Here is a 17678-nt window from a genome sequence, read left to right as displayed (position 1 = left end):
CAAGGCGTTTTTTTTCTCTCTTGGAGGTCTGGCTGGCTGGATAGGTGTACGGTTTTGGAAAGCTGAAGCCGAGCAAGCAAGCATAACCCAGGGACTGACTGACTGGGCGACTCGCCGTGGGCTGCTGTACTGAGAGCGTTGTTTTTTTTTTAATCTTGAATAAGAAACAAATTCATATGCTAGCTATGCGCTGGACCGACCTGGGACCAGGTGACCGCGGGCCTTGACGACTGCTTGTCTCACGGACCAGTCACTGCAACCAGCAATAGTCGGTAGCATAGGACTTTTAAGTCCTTCTTTTGGAACATCTGATTCGATCTATCTATATTCTGTGCTTCGATACAGAAACCATTCATTCCGACAACATACCCAGCCAGCTGACTCTCTCTACCTACCTCTCTACCTCGACTTTCACGAAAACACAAAGGCAACGCCCATCCGGTCCACAGACACCGTCATGCTGTAGGGGCTCTCGAGCACCGCCACGTCGAGGATCGAGTCGAGGTGGCTCCGCAGCAACTGCTGCTGCTGCAGCGAGATGACAGTCGACCGCGGCGGCCGGGGCGTCGCGCTCCCGCTCCCGCTCCCGCCTCCCGGGGCGCCAGGAGTAGTCGCCGCCGCCGCCGCCGCCGCCGACGACGACCTGCTGCCCGCGCTCTTGCCGCCACCGCCGCCACCGGTAGTAGTACCTGCCGCCCGCGCCGGGCGCTCCGTGTTGACCGTCATGGCGGTGGTGGGGTGGCCGGCCGCGTACGTCGGCCGGCCCTCCTCGGGCGCCAGGCCGCTGTACACGGCGCTGTTCTCGACGCGCGCCAGGTCCCAGAAGCGCAGCTTCTTGTCCGAGCCGCCCGTGACGATGAAGGCGTGCCGCACGTCGCGCGCCTGCTCGTCGGGCGGGGCCGCGGCGCCGACGGCCATGGCGCGCACGCCGCGGTCCGTCGCTGCCGCCGGCGTGCTGCCGCCGCCGCCAGACGTCGTCGGCGGCGGGGGGTCGACGATGTTGGTCGCGAACCGGCCCAGCATGCCCTCGGGCTTGTCCTCGTCCACGTCCCACGCCTCGTAGCCGCCCCGGGGCCCGCCGTCCTTGTTGCTGCTGCTCCCGCCTCCTCCTCCTACCCCGCCGACGCGGTAGACCTCGCGGCACAGCGTCTTCTCGAGGTCCCAGACCGTCACCTCGCCGCCCTGGCCTGTCCCACCTGCGACGCAGAGCCACTTACCCCGGCCCTTGACCGGGTGCACGGCGAGCCGGTAGACGGGCTGCTTGCCCGGGAGGCCCCACCCTTTCAGCCGCATGCGGAAGCGCAGGTCCCAGAGGTCGAGCACGCCGTGGCTCGTGCCCAGCACGAGCCAGTTGCGCCGGCGGTCGACGGCCAAGCACGTCGGCGTGCCGTGGCGGACCGGGTTGTCGAGCACGAAGAGCAGCGTCATGGTGCGCAGGTCGATGCCCAGCACGCGCGAGCGGTCCGTCGCCAGCACGAGCACCGACGCCGCCTCCTGCTTGAAGTGCTCGCACCACACGGCCCGCTCGCCCTCGGGCAGCTGGTACTCGCGCAGCAGGCGCAGCTTGTTGTAGCGCGGCGACGTCGTGCTGCTGGCGGCCGCCGACGACGGCGACGCCGAAGACGCGCCCGACGCCGAGGTGCACTCGACCTTGACCACGTGGACGCTGCCGTCGCTCGCGCAGCTGATGAAGCAGTGCGTGTTCTCGATGAAGCACAGGGCGAGCACCCTGGCCCCGGGCTCGTGCCGGTGCGTCTGCCGCGCGCGGTGCGTGATGTTGCGCTCGAGCCTGTGTGTGTCCCAGACCTTGACGCAGCCGTCGTCTCCGCCGGTGATGAAAAACAGGTGGTCTGGAGAAGGGACGACGCGGTTGATGGCGCCGGTGTGCTCCGAGAATGTCGCGACCAGCTTCCCGCTGGGCCGCCAGAGCTCGTCCCCCGACTGCCCGTTGAGCCTGCTGGCTCTCCTCCGGCTCACCGGCGTGACAAGGGGGCCGAATTCAGCAATGTCGTGAGGGTAGTTGTCGGCGTACATGTTGTCCAGCATCTTGAGGACACTCGGGTCATTGCCCGGGTACGTGTGATTGGAACGGAATCGCAGCCTGCCAGCCTCGGTGCCGTTGTCGTCGAGGACGGGGCTCCTGGCATGAGGCGTCGCCGCAAACGGTCCCTCGACCTGGCCGAAAGCATTAGTCTCGGTCGTGCCGGTCTCGGGACCAGACTTGGCGCTGTCCTTCCTGTTGAGCAGGCTGATGGCGCTCGACTGGTGACGGATGGTCCGTCTAGCCGAGTAAGGAGTCTCCTCTGTGACGTCTCCGTCAGCAGCATCCCGCGCCGGTGCTTTGCCCTGCGCGGCTGAGGAGCGTCGCGACGTATCCCTGGACGAGTCGGGAGACAACAGGCGATTCGAGGTCGGCGACGCGAGCTCCTCATTGAGAGAACGACGGCCGTCGGTCGGGCTTGGTGATATCGCCTGCTGGCTGCTGAGTCTTGATCTGTGGGTATTGAACGCAGCCCGCTTTCGCTTCGAGAGAGGGTCGTCGATCGTCATTGAAGCGTCTTGTAGAGCATCCTCAATCGATCGCGGTGGGTTCTCAGGCTCGAATATCCCCATCGCCGACGCTTGCTTAGGTGGTTCCTCGTCAAAGAGGACGGTCTGGGGTGTGATACCGAGCGCCCTCAGTGGAATGATATTCCCAGGCTGGGGCTGGCCGCTATCCACCACCTCATTATTATCCCTGGGCTTCGCTCTGCTCAGGCGCCAGATGTACTCTCGGAGGACCATGAGCTTGAATTCATCTTCGGAAGCGAGGCCCAGATTTCGTAGGCGATTGAGCCACTGCTCATCCTCCTCGTTCCTCGCCACTTTGCTCAGTGACTGAGAAGCTATGTCCTTCCTGCCCTTCAGAGGCGACCCAGACAAGTACCCCCTAGCCTTGGACACAGACTTCCAGAACACCCCTCTGTCCGTCTTCATGGCCCACATAAGTACCTGATCATAGACCGGACGCGGCAGGGGCCGCTTGAGGGAGTCGAGGATGGAGAGCTCGGTGAACTCGGGAATGATGTCCGGGGTCAGGTAGGGCGCGACGAGCGGGAGGAGCATGCACCGCTTGTCCGCCGGCGAGAGGTACTTGCCCGCAGCGGCAATAAACATGGCCGCCGACTCGCGGATCCAGATGTTGGGGTGCATTGTGAAGCGCGCGACATGCTCGACCAGGTTCCATATCGACGCTTTGGACAGCAGACCCAAGTTCGCCAGCTCCGCTAGCGAGTGGAGGGCAGCATGCACGACGTGCTCCTCCGGGTCCGTGACCACCTGGATCATGAGCGGCAGAAAGAAGCGCTCGAGGCTGACGTTGCCGAGGAAGGAGGCGATGCCCACCACAGCATCGAAGAAGGCGCATTTCAACATCCAGTCCCGGTCGTTGAGGTAAGTATTGAGATGTGTCAGGATGATATCGTTGGCCGCGGCCGTTCCGAAGAACATGCAGAGCTCTGGCACGGAGCTGAGGAATGCTCTCCGCACATAAGGATCGGGATCCTCGATGAGGATCTTGGTGTGCTGCTCAAAGAGCTCAATCAGATCTTGCTGTGCGTCATCAAAGAGCCTGTCGAAGGCCGTATCCACGCCACTGCCGGGCTCAACTTCGGGATCCGCCATTCCCAGAGAGCTGTCGCCCTTCAGTGTGGCCGCTATATCCAAGAACCTGGAGGCCGACGTCGCCAAGTTGCCTAGACATGAAGCATATGTGGCCCTGACCAAGGCGCTGGGTCTCTCTGAGCCGCCCACGAGCACTACTTGCATCCGCGGCAGGATGTACTCAAGGAAGACGTGGGAGTTGACGGGGCTCACGAGTTTGATCAGACTAAGCAGTTGTGTAATGGTCCTGACTGCAGCCACGACAACCATGTCTGCTTTGTCGTTCAAGAGGGTCATCAGATACGGCAACACTCGATCGAGCTTGGCTTCATCGGTAAGCCTCTCGGCAAATGCCAGGAGGACGTCACAAGCCCGGATCTTGGAGGCCGAGCGGGCTGTATTCCTCAGCGACGAGACAATCAGCGTAAGAAATATTAGAGTCCCGTCATCTCCCGGCTGCCGAACCGCTGCCGATACGTAGTGCTCGTTGTTGGGGATATTGAGGCGGACGGGGAAATGGCCCAATCCCAGGCGAGGAGCAATCTGCTCCACGGCGGAGTTGCGGTCGTCCTGATAGCCCAAGAAGTATGAGATCTTGTCAAAGTCATAAAAGACACGATCTATCCTCTCGTCGGCCTCGCCGAGGTTCCGCGTCGCTCCAGAAACGGGGTACTGGCCCGATGATGGGTCGGTAATGACCTCCATGTACTGGTGGAGGAAGCTGAAGAAGTAATCGGGAAACACCTTCTTCCTCCAGAAGACGAGGTACTCCTCGGCGCTGTACCGCTTCTGCGGGTCGAGCTGTATCATGGACGCGATCATCTCGCGCAGGTCCTTGTCCGGTATCCTGCTGAGGTGCGATATGGCGGGGTCGTACTCGCCGCGGCGGTACTTGTACAGCTGGCTGAGGCTGAAGATGGGGGACTCGAGGAACAGCTCGGCGATGACGCAGCCGGCGCTGAACACGTCCATGGCCCAGGTGACCTTGGCGTCCGGGTCGAAGTCCTCGCCGGGGGCCACGAAGCGCTCCGGGGCGAGGTAGCACGTCCTCCGGCCCGAGGTGTCGAAGAAGTAGGAGAAGTCGGCCGGGTTGTCGTCGGGCAGCATGACGGGCTTGAAGGCCGACGAGAAGTCGGACAGGTACAGCCAGTTCCACGAGGTGACGAGCGTGTTCTCGGTCTTGATGTCGCCGTGGTAGACGTCGCGGCTGTGGCAGTCGCGCAGCGCGCACAGCAGCTGGAAGGCCAGCCATTTCTTCTCGATGTCCTCGAGGAAGGGCCTCGTGCTGAGGCGGTCGTAGAGGGAGTTATAGAGGAACTGGCGCACGAGGTATCCGTTGGTCTCGGTCTCGATGACCCGTTGGTACCCCAGAGCGTTGGGGATCTCTGCTAGAATCTTGCGCTCGTCTGCACAGCAAATATATCAGCGCCAGCCTTGGATGCATGTCCACATATTGGAGGGCCACGGGCCACTCCCTCCCAGCACATACGTAAGATCTTGCGCTTGTACTCCCGCAAAGCCATGGGCATGTACGGCTTGATCAGCACCTTGACCAGGACGACGCCATCATGGTGACGGGCGCGGATGCTCTTGAGGAAGCGCGCGCTGCCAATAGACTTCTCGTACACAAGGTCGCTCAGCTCCGGGACATCGATGCCTGCCGAGCCAGCTGACGGCGTGGTTAGGGAGAATCCCTGACCCATTTCAAGGTGTAGAAGCTCTCATCAGGGAGCACTATCGTTCGGAGGGAGCGGCCGACGGCGAATGATGGGTCATGATGCGCTTCCGATCGCCAGATGCCGTCCTCCAAAGGCGTATGATGGTTTGTTCAGGGTAACAAGGGGCCGATCTCGAGCCTTCGATTGCCCGAGAAAGAGGGGGAAGGTGAAGGTTGTCGTTCGTTCGGATCGTCTGGATTGATGAAGCTCTGTGAGCCTAAGTGCGGCACGCGGCGAGCTCACACGCCATAGCCATAGCGCGCCGGCGGTCATCCGCCTAATTGACGTAACCTTAGCGGCCCAGATTACCTGAGGTCGCCTCGCGATAAGATAAGGCTCGCTCGCATACGCACTTGGAGGACATGACAGCAACAGGACTGTTTCCAACAATCATGCAGCTGTCTTGGTCAGCATGTTTTTTAGGTCTTGTCTCAATGTCAGATCAGGAAGCGGGCTTTCATCGCAGCTCACAGACTCTACCAGACTCTACCTACCTGGTACCATGGCGGGGCTGACACCCAGGCAGGTCATCACCATATCACCATGGCAGGACAATACAGCTAATAAGCTCACACAACTGCCTGCAACATGCAAATGCAAATGCGAACGCAATCAGGCGCATGTCAGCTCCGTGGTTGTTATTCAACTAAGTAAACTCTGAGCTCTTCCAGACAAGTCCGGAGAGAGACGCTTGCAAGAATATAGCAATGCTACATGAAGTAAGCTAACCCCCCCAGGCTTTCTCCTCTGCAACAGAGCAGTCGACCATACACCTCTCTGTTCCCCGAGCCAACTCAACAAGGCCTCAAGTCACCCCAACTCTCCAGTTCCCTCCTCCTTTTCCCGTGGTTGCGCAAGGTAAAGCTGCCAGCTGTCGAGAACTGGCATGCCTCTTCGCACCATCTCCCCTTTTTTCTTTTCCAATAGTAAAATAGTTCCAAGTAAACCGGGTATATAGAATAGACATCGAAGTAAAAACAAGGGTTTGTGCGCTATGGGTTCGAGAGTCATAGGCAGCGTATGAAGAGGATCAAAAGGGCCTTTCGCTTCAACTCAAGCTACAAAGTCTAGGACGTGATACCAGCAGCTTCGTTGTTCGTTGCCAGGCATCCTGGCCCTTGAGATAGCTCGGCCTTCACCGACCCAAAAGGGGAGCGCGGAATGCGAATAGAAATTAAGAGGAGCATCGTCTGGAAATTGAGACATTAAACGTGTCGTCGCGAATATGCAGGATTCGTGTCTATGTGCAGAACAAGAGGAACGAGGAACACACGGCCGTGAACTGCCGACAGGAGAGGTGGGCCATGTCGAGTATGTACGTGTCGAGCGGTAGAGTCGGTGTTCGACGAGCGGTCCGCGGCGTGTGACCATCGTAGAGGGTGACGAAGGAGGCGCCTAACTCCGAAGCCAATGCCAAATCAAACAGAAAAGTCTTGGAGACGTTACTAGAATCGAGATCGATTCACCGAGTCGTAGGCATCTCATGAGCCGTGCATGCCGTGGTGTGCGCTTGATCCGGTCTCTGTTGAACCGTCGCCTTCTATCGTCTTCCTCCAGTGCTCGGGGAGGCAGACACAGACCAAGGGGAAGGCCTTGATCTCGCCGCTGACGGGAGGCGATTCGTCGCGGCCCCGTCCGGATGTGTTGGAGACACCGCTGTCTCTCTGGGCCTGCCGCCGTGCCTCCCATTCCTCCGCCCGCTCGTCCATCATGACACCAGTCGCCCAGCCATCGTCCCAGATGCCGACGACCTTGAGCATATCGCCCCTGTCCAAAGTGAACTCATCGGCAGCACGCGGCTGGTAGGCCCACAGGACAGCCACCCGGTCTCCAGGGTGGATGTCGTCCTGGGAGTAGTAGTCTTTGAAGAAGGGCAGCTGCTCTGACTGTTGGCTGGCCATGCCTTGAGGGGATGACATGCCTCCACTGGTGGGCGACTGAGGATCTTCGCCCGCCAGGACCGATCCACTCGAAAGCGAGCCGTTTCTTCGAAGTGCTGACGCAGGTGGCGGTCGCAAGACTCCCACAGCCCTGTGTTCTGAATCGGGGCTGTCGCCAAATCCGTCCGACGACGAGTGATCGTCAGCTCCTCGTCTCCTCCCTGCCCCATAGCCGGCTGCGGCACCGACAGCAGCAGCGCCCATACCGTGACCGTGTCGGGACGAGGCGTCTCTCGAATGGCCATTGTGGCCATTACCCTCCAATGCTGACATTCTCGCGATACGACCTCCTGGCAGGACCGAGGGGTATTGCTGCGCCGAGGATGAGTTGGGCGCGCTCTGGGCCATGGGTGGTGTCTTCCTCGCCGGAGATGGCTGGTTGAAGATAGATCCATCCTGACTCTTGCCCCGTCTGCGTCTCAGGCACAGAAGACACGCAAAGACCAGGGCAGCAAGCAGGCCAGCTCCCACAATGGAGCCCACAACAATACCAGCAATCGCACCTCCAGAAAGTCCACGGCTTCCTCCCGCTACAGGCGTTGAAGTGGTGGTCGCCGTCGAGGTCGGCTCGGGCGCCGGGAAAGTCATAGTCGGGATGATCGAGGGCAGGACGACACCGGCGCATCGCTCCTTGATGTTCGAGTTGTAGCAACAAGTATCCGTAGAATTGATGCCTCCAGACGAACAATAACCACACAATCCGATTGTGCTGTTTCCATAACCACAGTTCTCGGGCTCGTTGCTGATGCCCTGGATGCAGTTCGACAAAGCATTCGCTGGCAGAGCACAGTTGATGAAATCCGCTCTAATCTGGGGCTGGACATTGCTGCCAGGATTCGCGCACAGCTGGGGGTTCGCGACAACCATGGCTTCGCTCTGGGCGAATTGGGCCTGTATAGAAGAGTTAGGACATGGTCGACACGGAATTTCATGCTCTCTGGCCGACTTACGCATGTCTCTGCACAGACAGGTCTGGAAACCTCTGGCGACAGCCTGCATTCCTCAATCGACATCTGGATTATAGCATTACAGATTACGGTAGTGGAAAAGCGAGCATAGTGATCGCTTGTGTTGGAGAGGTTGATGTTTTGGCATCCGAGGAGAGTTTGGTACCTGTGATCATGTCAGTTGGCTTCCTACCAGTGGGGGCATCAGTGTAGGCGTACTTTTCCTGGACGTAACTCGTTTGCACGTATGTTGATAGCTGGTCGTCAAATGACTTTCTGTCCTTGACGAACGAGAGGAAAGGACTGGAAGAATAGTCAGCACTGCCATGTACCTTGGCTTGAGGGAGGGGTAAGGCAGCTCTTTCCACAGCACTTACAAATGACCTGTCAGGTTACTGCTGGTCGAGATTGAAGCCGATTGAAAAGCGTGACACATCTTGCTGCCCTGGAGCGGTATGCAGTTTTGTGCCATGGCTAGCGGAGCTGAGGACAGCGCCGCGAGAAGGAGTGCCTTTGAGCCCATGGTGGCCTTTCCTCGCCTCTTCGCCTCGTTCCGCCCCCCTAAGAATGCTTGACTGTCCATTGTCGACTTGGTCTCGGCCTTGCTGTGGCTCGAAAGGTGTGACAAGCTGTAGAATCCGCTGGTCTGGTTGTCCTACAGTTGTGGCGTCTTCATGATCATCAATTCGACAAGGTTTGGTGCATTATCCGGTGCGAAGCTCAAGATCAACGGTGGCAAGCAGAGACTAGCCCGATCTTGCTCGGACAAGACAGTCGTCGCGCGTCGAGACAAGGTAGCTGGTAACCGTGCTGGGTGCTCCGTGTTGCTGAGGGTTGGTCCCTATCTCCCGATCCAAGAGACCGCCGCGCACCAAGCAAAGGGCCAGAGAAGTAAATTGCGCGCGAGGCAAGAGACTGGTAGGTAGAAGACGAGACTGAATGATTTTGGGACCACACCGGGGGCGATGGAGGTCGGGCCCGGGTGGGTATATCTGAAAAGAGTGGATTTGCAGTTGGAGCAGCAGGTGCAACGAGAGAATGGCTGGTGTATGAATGAAGGTGTGGGAGGCGACGGCGACCAAGGCGCTGGCTCGGCGGCGGTGGGAAAGCGGTGCCGTACTTGGTCGCGACGGACGAAGTGCCTCTGGGCGTGGGTGGATGTATCCTGCAGGTTGTTTCTGCCAGGTCAATGCAAGGTCGAAAAGCCTTGGACCTGTCAGGTAGGGGCGGAAAAGACTGTCTGTGGGTGTGTATGTGCGTGTGTGCGTGGTGCCTTGCTTTGGCGGGTTGCAGCAGCGGGCGACTAAATTAAAAACAAAGACGGAAAAAGAGCCGAGTAAAAGAGGACTCGAGGTCAGGACAGACCAAGAATGACGAATGAGAAGAAAAGAAGGGAGAAAGATCTTATTTTTGGCGCCGTGCAGATCTATCCAGAGAATTGGAGGAATTGGGTATCGGACGGGAGATGTTTCTCTCACGGGAAGGGAGAGAGAGCACACTCGATAGGCCTCACGGGAGGAAGAGGAGAGAAGAGAGGAAATTGGGCGGGATTCAGAGCGACCGAGTTTGACGAGGAAAAAGGAGGAGAGAGAGAGACGGGGGTGGTGCGGACCAGCTTCAGCGACACAGCAAGCGACACGCAGTGCAGGGAAGGATGGGAGTACTTGAAATTGACCAGGGTGGTCTGGTCTGGTCTGGCAGCAGTGGGAATTGATTCAAGAGGAAGAAGAAGAGCTGTGCATGCTTGTGTGTTATGTTGTGTTGTATACACAGCCCAAGCTGGCAGGGTCTTGTCTTCTGGGGGGAGGAATACAAGTAGAATAGAGGAGGCGGGGAGGACGGAGCACAGAGCAGTGGAGGGCACTGTTTTCCTGCTCGTTGCCTTCTCACACTCTCACTGCTGGCTTGCGCATTTTCGGAAAGCCCCCGATAAAATCGACCTTTGACGAAATTACACTCAAGAGTTACCCGGGACCCATCGGCCATCGTCAAGCCAATGCTGCACGGTCGCCATGCCGAAACAAGCATGGCCAAAATTAAGGTCGCAGGGGACCCCAGGACACGGCCAGGGTTTCACTTGCAAGGGTGTCCCCAAGATGACACAGGCACCAAATCGCACGGTTCAACTCTGATCGCGCACCAGTCCCAGAAAAGCCGATCGGGAGAAGAGAAGAAAAGGGAGCCATTGACCGGACACAGCCTCTTATTACTTCTTGTACACGATGTCCATTAAGTCGATCAATTCTGCAGGATTTGTGCTTTGTCTTTCAAACGCATTCAAGATGAAATGGGTATCTCTGCTGACCATCTCCACCGCCTACAGTCGAATCTCAAGGCTGCATGCTGCATGTCGCTTGCGCATTGGCGTCAGGCGAGGGATGGACAAGTTGAGAGCAAGAAAGAAGCAAACATGGAGTCGCCATGGATGCAGGCCTCGTCGATCTCTGGCCGGCAGTGGTCCCCTTGCATCTGACGGTACCGTCGTACAACAAGCCTCTTGACCTTGGCTTCCCCGATACGAGGACTCGTCATCAAAGGCCCGGCGAGGTTTGGCAAGTTCCGTCAGGCCAGTAGAAGGCGGCTGAAACGAGCTTCTTCAAAGGTGCATTGAGGGGATGAAAGACGTTGAAATTCGCGTGGAATGAATGATTCACCATCACCACAAAAAGCGCGAGCGCTAAAACAGCGGGTTTCGGGGCGGGCAGTCGAGTCAGTCTAGGGGAGTCTAACGGGCGACGAGCCGGAGCGAGACCACGATGGATGATGGATCCATTTTCCATTCCATTCCCCGGATGCGTGGGCAAATATTGTCTCAAATGTCAAAAGCTTCGGCCACGGCATGACGCTTCTCCTCCGACACGCGACGCCAGCAGCCTTTTATGGGTACTGAACGGCTCCAACATCACCACATGGCAGGCAGCTAGAATACAACAAGACATCATGGCCGCAATGTGTTTTGAAGAGGGTAACATATCTACACCTCTGCGCTTCTAGAAACCTTGGCCTGGCCAGCACTGACCAATATAGGTCGTAAAGGGTATAAGATTTTGTTTCACCAAGGCCTTCCGTATGTCCAACGGTCAACTCGAGAAGATTATATCCTTCCCAGACAGCTAAAACTACCAACGACGTCCCTGTCTATATTGTTTCTGGGTTCTGGGTTCAAGGTTCACCACCAAAACAAGGATATCCCACATGGGTCAGTATTGTCCGAGCGATAGCCTCACGTCTCACGCTCCTTATTGGCCGCGGGCATCCGACTGCTATGTGCTAGATGGGGCATCCTCCCGTCCTGGAGCGAAATTGATGGTATCCATTTTGGGGATGGCCTCACTCTCGCATCCGGCTATTGGCTGGACTGGAAATGAGATTGCTCTTGATCCGGCGTAGGTAGGTCGGGTCGATATTCTTAGCAGATAACTACAAGTATGTACAAGTACGGGTAGCATTGCCGGGCACAAAACGTGCGCTGCTGAAAGCAATGTGCCAAGTCTCGCCCTCTCTTGAGAACAGGGTTGGAAGAGAGATCTCTCACGCTCTGAAGAGGAAGCACGCGGTAGCTCGTGATCTCGGGACTATTACGGTGCGCGTTTGTCTCGCGGCACTTGGCGTGCAGCTCGCCATCCTTGTTCCTTGTTCGCCATCGAGACGCGCACGCATACCTACGTACAGATCATGAATACAACGACGGAGGTCCAGTCTTCACGGAGACCGTGCGGTGAGGGATAATATGGCGCAAAGGCCAGAAAAAGAAGCATCTTGACACGATTAAGCGCCGAGTCGAAGCCGTGTTCAAGGTCGAGAACGCACGGCGAGCGCCTGGTATCCAATCCCGTGGGAGCCTTCTCTCCCGTCCTTGCGGGAAGGAGGCACGGCAATTCGCTGGCTCTCTCCCGTCCGTACTCTAAATTTGGGCCTGACAGCCGCCGGAGGAGGGTGCCATCGCAGTATTTTCCCGACCGTGGGCTGGCGAAGGGCAAAAGGCTTGTCCTCTTTTTTTTCTCCTCAAGAGTCCGTGCCAAACGGGCGGGCACGGCACGGGTCACGCCCATTGGCGTGGCATCTTGGATCTCTTGCCCGCACGATAGGTAGCCGACAGCACGGCTTTCGAGGTGAACTTGGGCGATACATCAAATGTCGCAGGTGGTACTTTCGTCGACTCTAGATGCTACATGCCCGCCTCTTTCTGGTGTTTTGTGTTTCTATTTCGCTCGACTGAGATCGCAGGTTGCATCTCGCTCAGACCTTCTCGCAGAAGCGAGTCGGGCCTCGATTGGAGAACCTCTCTCAAGACCTTGCCCTGGACCGGCAACAGGACCAGGTAAGGTCACCCTTGGCTGACTTGTTTGGCCATTACCCCAGAATATGCATCTCGTAGGACCGAGGCTGTCGTCATGATTTCGAGTCAGGAAGCGGCAAAGAAAACATATCGAGAACTGAACGGCATCTTTCCCAAGCCTCCCTAGGAACCCGGTGATGATCCCGCTTTGATGGTCTGTGTGCCTTTGTGAGCGAGAGCCACGCGAGCCCATTCGCCACACCTGATCGCCCGCCTCCCATCAAGAGATGCCAGAGTGCGGGGAGGCGCCCAGGCGCAAGCCGTCTCCCGTGTATTGCGCGCATGAGGTAACCATGCAGATCATGAGCTCTCCGACTAACCAGTCAGGTCCGACATGATGGGAGGCCAGACTCCTACCCCAGGCACTTCTCCCGGGCTTCCGGGGGTTCTTCACACACACGTGTGATAGCGTGATGGAAGCATCTTGACATTTGTTCCATGCAACATTGGCGTTTTCAAGTCAACAACTAACAAGCAAACACCAGCGCCAAAAGTTGCTAGTTCAGGAAATGCAAAGCGACAGGCAAGGATTCTGTGTGAGAGGAAAACCCCTAGACACATCGAAGCACGCTCATTCGAGACCGTCTACCCGGGTCTAAGCCTTGAGTCCATCTATGGTAGCCGGATCGCGTCAACACGAACTCGGCTCCGGCCATCTGTCGTCCTTGGTTCGCTTAAACCAAACAACGGGGCCCAAGCCCGATAGCCGTTGGCCAGATGGCAGATGGCCTGCGCGCGCATGCTCACAGGAGATGCGACTGGACAAGAAGAACACTGTCCGCATTGAAAGTGTAAATACTGCTTCTCAAGACATGGCAGGATCTCCGCACGCGAGCCCATCCCTCCCTTCAACTACTCTGTAATACCCCTGGGCCCTGCTTGGACCGGGATGGTGTTTGATCTGTGGTGTGGGAGATCATGTTCATGCCTTCGTGGATTTATGCGTGTGCCCGCACTACGTAGGACCCCCTCCTCTTCTTTGCGACGAACACAAGCCTCCCCAGCTTCGGGGGAATATGACCTAAAGTGACAATTAACAGTCAGGGTATGGCCTTTCAAGAATGCCTTACCACCTGCACTGTCGTGCAGTCCCCTTCGCTCGCCACCACGAGCAGTGGCTTGCTGCCGGAGCCAATTACGTCTGCGCCTCAAGATCGTCTCAGCCTCAACACGGCACGGTACAGCTGTTGCTGTTGCTGCTGCTGCTGCTGCTGCTGCACAAAAAGCATGAGCCGCATGGGCTGCATCCCACCGGGACGCCGTGTCGCTCCCTCCTTGGGACCCTGTGTTGCATGAAACCAAGCCACAACCAAAACCGATTCGAAGCATTTCCTCAACCGCCGCGTTCATACACAGTTAAGACAAGATAGAGATCCTACGCCGTCGTCTCGTGGTCCCAGCTCAAGTTGGCTTCAAAAGTGAATACAGCTGCGAGGCCCGGTCAGCGGAGAAGTCGGGCAAAACACCCGTCCGAAAGGGCACTGCTGTGTTGATACAGCAGAATTCGGGGTCTTTGAAGTTAAGCAGGTTCAGCCGCGAAGTACCTGAGCACAAGGTGCGACAGAAGTTCCTTCGAAGGACGTTGTCCTGTCTCTAGGTCCTTGTACGAGGCAGGTCTGGCTACACCCAGTAGCTGTACTCGGGCATGTTCAGGGACCGAGAATACGGACTAGGGTGAACTCGTCACACCTGGACATGCCAAAACTCCCATAAAGGAATGTAATCGCTGGTATGGTACACGCGAGTCACTATCTCGTCCTCCATCAACGCTTCCTTGATTGTTCTAGCGGAGGCCACGTGCAAACCAGACGGCGTTCAAGGATGCCGTCGAACCAGATAATCACAGAAGTACTGAGCAGGCTCGGGTCATAATCGAATTTCGGTCGTTGGACGAGCAGTCAGCATAGACATGACAAAAAAAGAGTATATCTAACTCTCGGAGAGCCGAGATACACGAGGCCCGATCGAGCACAAATAGGATCCAAGGACAAGATCCTTCGATATCGCCCTAATGCTTAGATAACGAAGGACTATCATTCCCAAGACAGATGCTCTACTTGTAGGAAGCTAGGTCATCGTCACGTCACAGGACAGTTGACAACCAGAATGGCGGGACCGTGGGGCCCATGCACGGCAACAGCCTTCGCATGGCTCAAAAAGGTAAACGAAAGGGGGTGGGAGGAGTTAATCATCAGCTGCCCAACTTGACAGAATAACTAAGCACATTTCATTAACATGTGCGTAGGGCTATCAGCCAGCTCGGAGGTCAAGCGACGCCCAGCTGGGGCGAAAGTCTATTACGTCGGTCTGATCGGTCCTTCGCGCTCAAAAAGCACCGATTAATTGACACGGCACCGGCGGGCCAAACGGGCCAACGGACGCTGGGCCGGCGCCCTGTTCTCCCTGCAGCCAATAGGGCGCTGTCGCTCTAGCTTCGAAGTAAGCTCTAAACCTGTCCTCGAACTTTTTCTCACAGTACTTCCGTGCTGGTTCGGTCGCTCTCTGGTCGTCATTCCAATCGATTACCAACGGGCGTAGCCCGGCGATAATGCTTGGCTCACGCCGACGACAACAACAAGGGGGCACGCACGCACCACTCGCTTTGGCAAAGCAGCGAAGACGGCATGCGGAGGAACAGATCGTGGCATCGGTGATTATTTCTGTTTTAGATTTCCAATAGTTAGCCATAATCTGTGTGAATCCATCCATATATAAGAAATCTTTGTTTCCTCGGCCCACTCCATATTGTTGTCTTTGCTTGACAAGTAGTAACTAACAACAGTAACAACAACGTCTTTCACCCTTGGGACCATATATTGTGGGAGAATTCTTCTCTTCGGAACCTCGACACTCAAGACATACTCGCATGGCCATATCCATATCCGCTTTTGCTGTGTAGGAGGGGTTGCTGCACCGACATATCGGACGGACATACAAAATCACACGACTCGCTTCTACGTGGACTAGCTTGAATCGACTTGTCACAATAGTCGCCTCGCATTTTCACCTACCGGCCAAGCTCTCGCACAGGGCGGAGTGAAGCTCTCCAGGACATCGAATCGACGCTCCCGAGTCTGCTGCCGAACAACACATCGCCATGTCCGGAGCTCCAAGCCCGCCGGGGGGCGGTGTTACTGTAAGTCGTGGTCCTCCTGCTGTGCGTTCCTGTTATCTCGTACGATGGCAACACCTCGCATGCTCTCGACGCACACGACATCCCGCAGCTTTTTCCATGTGTTCCATGCTGTGTCATCATGGCACAAAGCAAGCAGACAGCATATACGAAAAGGAGCTGCATTGGGTAGAGTTCCCGCGAGCGAGTTGCCTCTCTCCCCCCGAACATCCTCACCTGACCCTCACACCTAGTCTTGAATAACACCGATGATCGACTAACACACATGCCCTCTCCCACAGGCGCCCAACGGCCAGGCCATGCCCCCGGGGCCCCCTTACTTCCCCACCATCCCGCAGGTCGGCGGCATCCCGACCGTCGGCGTCGACGTGCCCATCTCGGCCGTCCTGCTCGCCCTCTTCGTCTGCTCCGCCGCGGTCAACATGACCATCTTCCAGGTCAACCGGCGGCGCGACCACAAGTTCGTCTTCTCGGCCCTGCTCTTCGGCTTCTCCATGGCCCGCATCGTCACCCTCGTCATGCGCATCGTCTGGGCCTGCCGGCCGGCCAACGTGCGCGTCGCCATTGCCGCCTCCATCTTCGTCGCCGCGGGGGTCCTGCTGCTCTTCATCGTCAACCTCGTCTTCGCGCAGCGCGTCGTGCGCGCCTACCACCCGCGCCTCGGCTGGCACGCCGCCCTGCGCCTCGTCTTCCGCCTGCTCTACGCCTGCGTCGCGGCCCTGCTCGTCATGGTCATCACCGCCACCGTCATCACCTTCTACACCCTCAACCCAAACACGCGCCGCATCTGCCGCGACATCCAGCTCTTCGCGGGTACCTTCCTCGCCTTCCTCGCCTTCCTGCCCATCCCCGTCGTGCTGCTCGCGGCCCTGACCCCGCGCCGCGGGGGCCGCCCCGTCGACAAGTTCGGCCAGGGCCGCATGCGCACCAAGGTCGCCCTCATCCTCTTCACGGCCAGCCTGCTGACCCTCGGCGCCGGCTTCCGCATCGGCACGAGCTACGACCTGCGCCTGCGGCCCGCCTGGTTCCACCACCGCGCCTGCTTCTACTGCTTCAACTTCGTCATCGAGCTCGTCGTCGTCTTCACCTACACCGCCACGCGCTTCGACCGCCGCTTCCACGTGCCCGACGGCAGCTCCGGGCCCGGGGACTACACCGCCCGTGCCGCCGCCGCCGCCGCCGCGGGTGGTGCCGGTGCCGCAGGCGGCCTGCAGCGGAGGAAGAGCTTCGCCGACCGGGTCAACACCGAGGCCGACGTTTTCGGCGTCGACGCCGACGACGTGGCGCCGCCGCCCGAGGACCGCGAGCGCGAGTGGGAGGAGCGGGCGCGCAAGGAGCTCCGGAGCCAGGGCGATGACACGGTCTAAGGCCTTGAAATGCCTTTGTCACCTTTTCCCTTTTCCTGTTACAGCCATCCATCGACATTATAGACTCGTGCATATAGGGGGTTTGGGATTTGGATATCTGAGATGCATCCGGATTGTATACGGGATGGAATGTAATCGCACCTCATTTGAAACATAGAATAAGCATAATGACACAAAATCAATCTCAATTCCAAGCCATCTGGCGCCAAGTATTACGTTCATGTGCCCAGCAATTTGGCGGAACCGCATATTACCTTTCTATGGTACGCTTGGCAGCATTTATGTTTAGGCCGGTTTCTACCTCCGCCATGGCTTTCTCGTTCAACATGGAGTCTGTCACGATAGGGGATTACGTACACCGTCGCACAAGACAAGAAGATCCACACTTGGAAACATGCAACAAGAGACAACGAGTCTTGGGGAAGCAGATACTCTCTCGATCATTAGTCTAAGTCTCTGCCATGACCAGCGTCTATCGGCGACACGTCTTCCTTCATCCCTAGGGCCACCCAGTGATCCATCCTCTGGCCCGCGACCCATCGGCGCCTCCTGATGCAGAATATGGACGACTCGTACATGAAACAGCACATCT

The 17678-nt window shown here is 57.6% G+C and overlaps 3 protein-coding genes across 3 annotated transcripts; 1 reads left to right on the top strand and 2 right to left on the bottom strand.

Annotated features, from left to right (window-relative positions):
- Positions 1-411: 411 nt before the first annotated feature.
- On the bottom strand, positions 412-5345 carry E0L32_011106 (uncharacterized protein; the record flags this gene model as incomplete). Its single annotated transcript, XM_031133799.1, has 2 exons — positions 412-5048; positions 5132-5345. 2 exons carry the CDS (start codon positions 5343-5345, stop codon positions 412-414), a joined length of 4851 nt encoding a protein of 1616 aa, XP_030988672.1.
- A 1496-nt stretch (positions 5346-6841) lies between these two features.
- E0L32_011105 (uncharacterized protein) lies at positions 6842-8923 on the bottom strand (the record flags this gene model as incomplete). Its single annotated transcript, XM_031133798.1, has 5 exons — positions 6842-8191; positions 8251-8413; positions 8467-8550; positions 8625-8852; positions 8907-8923. The coding sequence occupies 5 exons, from the start codon at positions 8921-8923 to the stop codon at positions 6842-6844; spliced, it is 1842 nt and encodes a 613-aa protein (XP_030988671.1).
- Positions 8924-15683: 6760 nt separating this feature from the next.
- E0L32_011104 (uncharacterized protein) lies at positions 15684-17086 on the top strand (the record flags this gene model as incomplete). The annotated part of the gene is made up of 2 exons (XM_031133797.1): positions 15684-15722; positions 16001-17086. The coding sequence occupies 2 exons, from the start codon at positions 15684-15686 to the stop codon at positions 17084-17086; spliced, it is 1125 nt and encodes a 374-aa protein (XP_030988670.1).
- Between the last annotated feature and the right edge of the window lie 592 nt (positions 17087-17678).

This window comes from Thyridium curvatum (genome assembly GCF_004353045.1).
Source record: "Thyridium curvatum strain D216 chromosome Unknown NODE_98_length_142638_cov_87.939612, whole genome shotgun sequence".
In the NCBI taxonomy this organism is placed as follows: Eukaryota; Fungi; Ascomycota; class Sordariomycetes; order Thyridiales; family Thyridiaceae; genus Thyridium; species Thyridium curvatum.
Note: the sequence above shows the minus strand (reverse complement) of the source record. Positions and strands in the feature narration are given on the sequence as shown.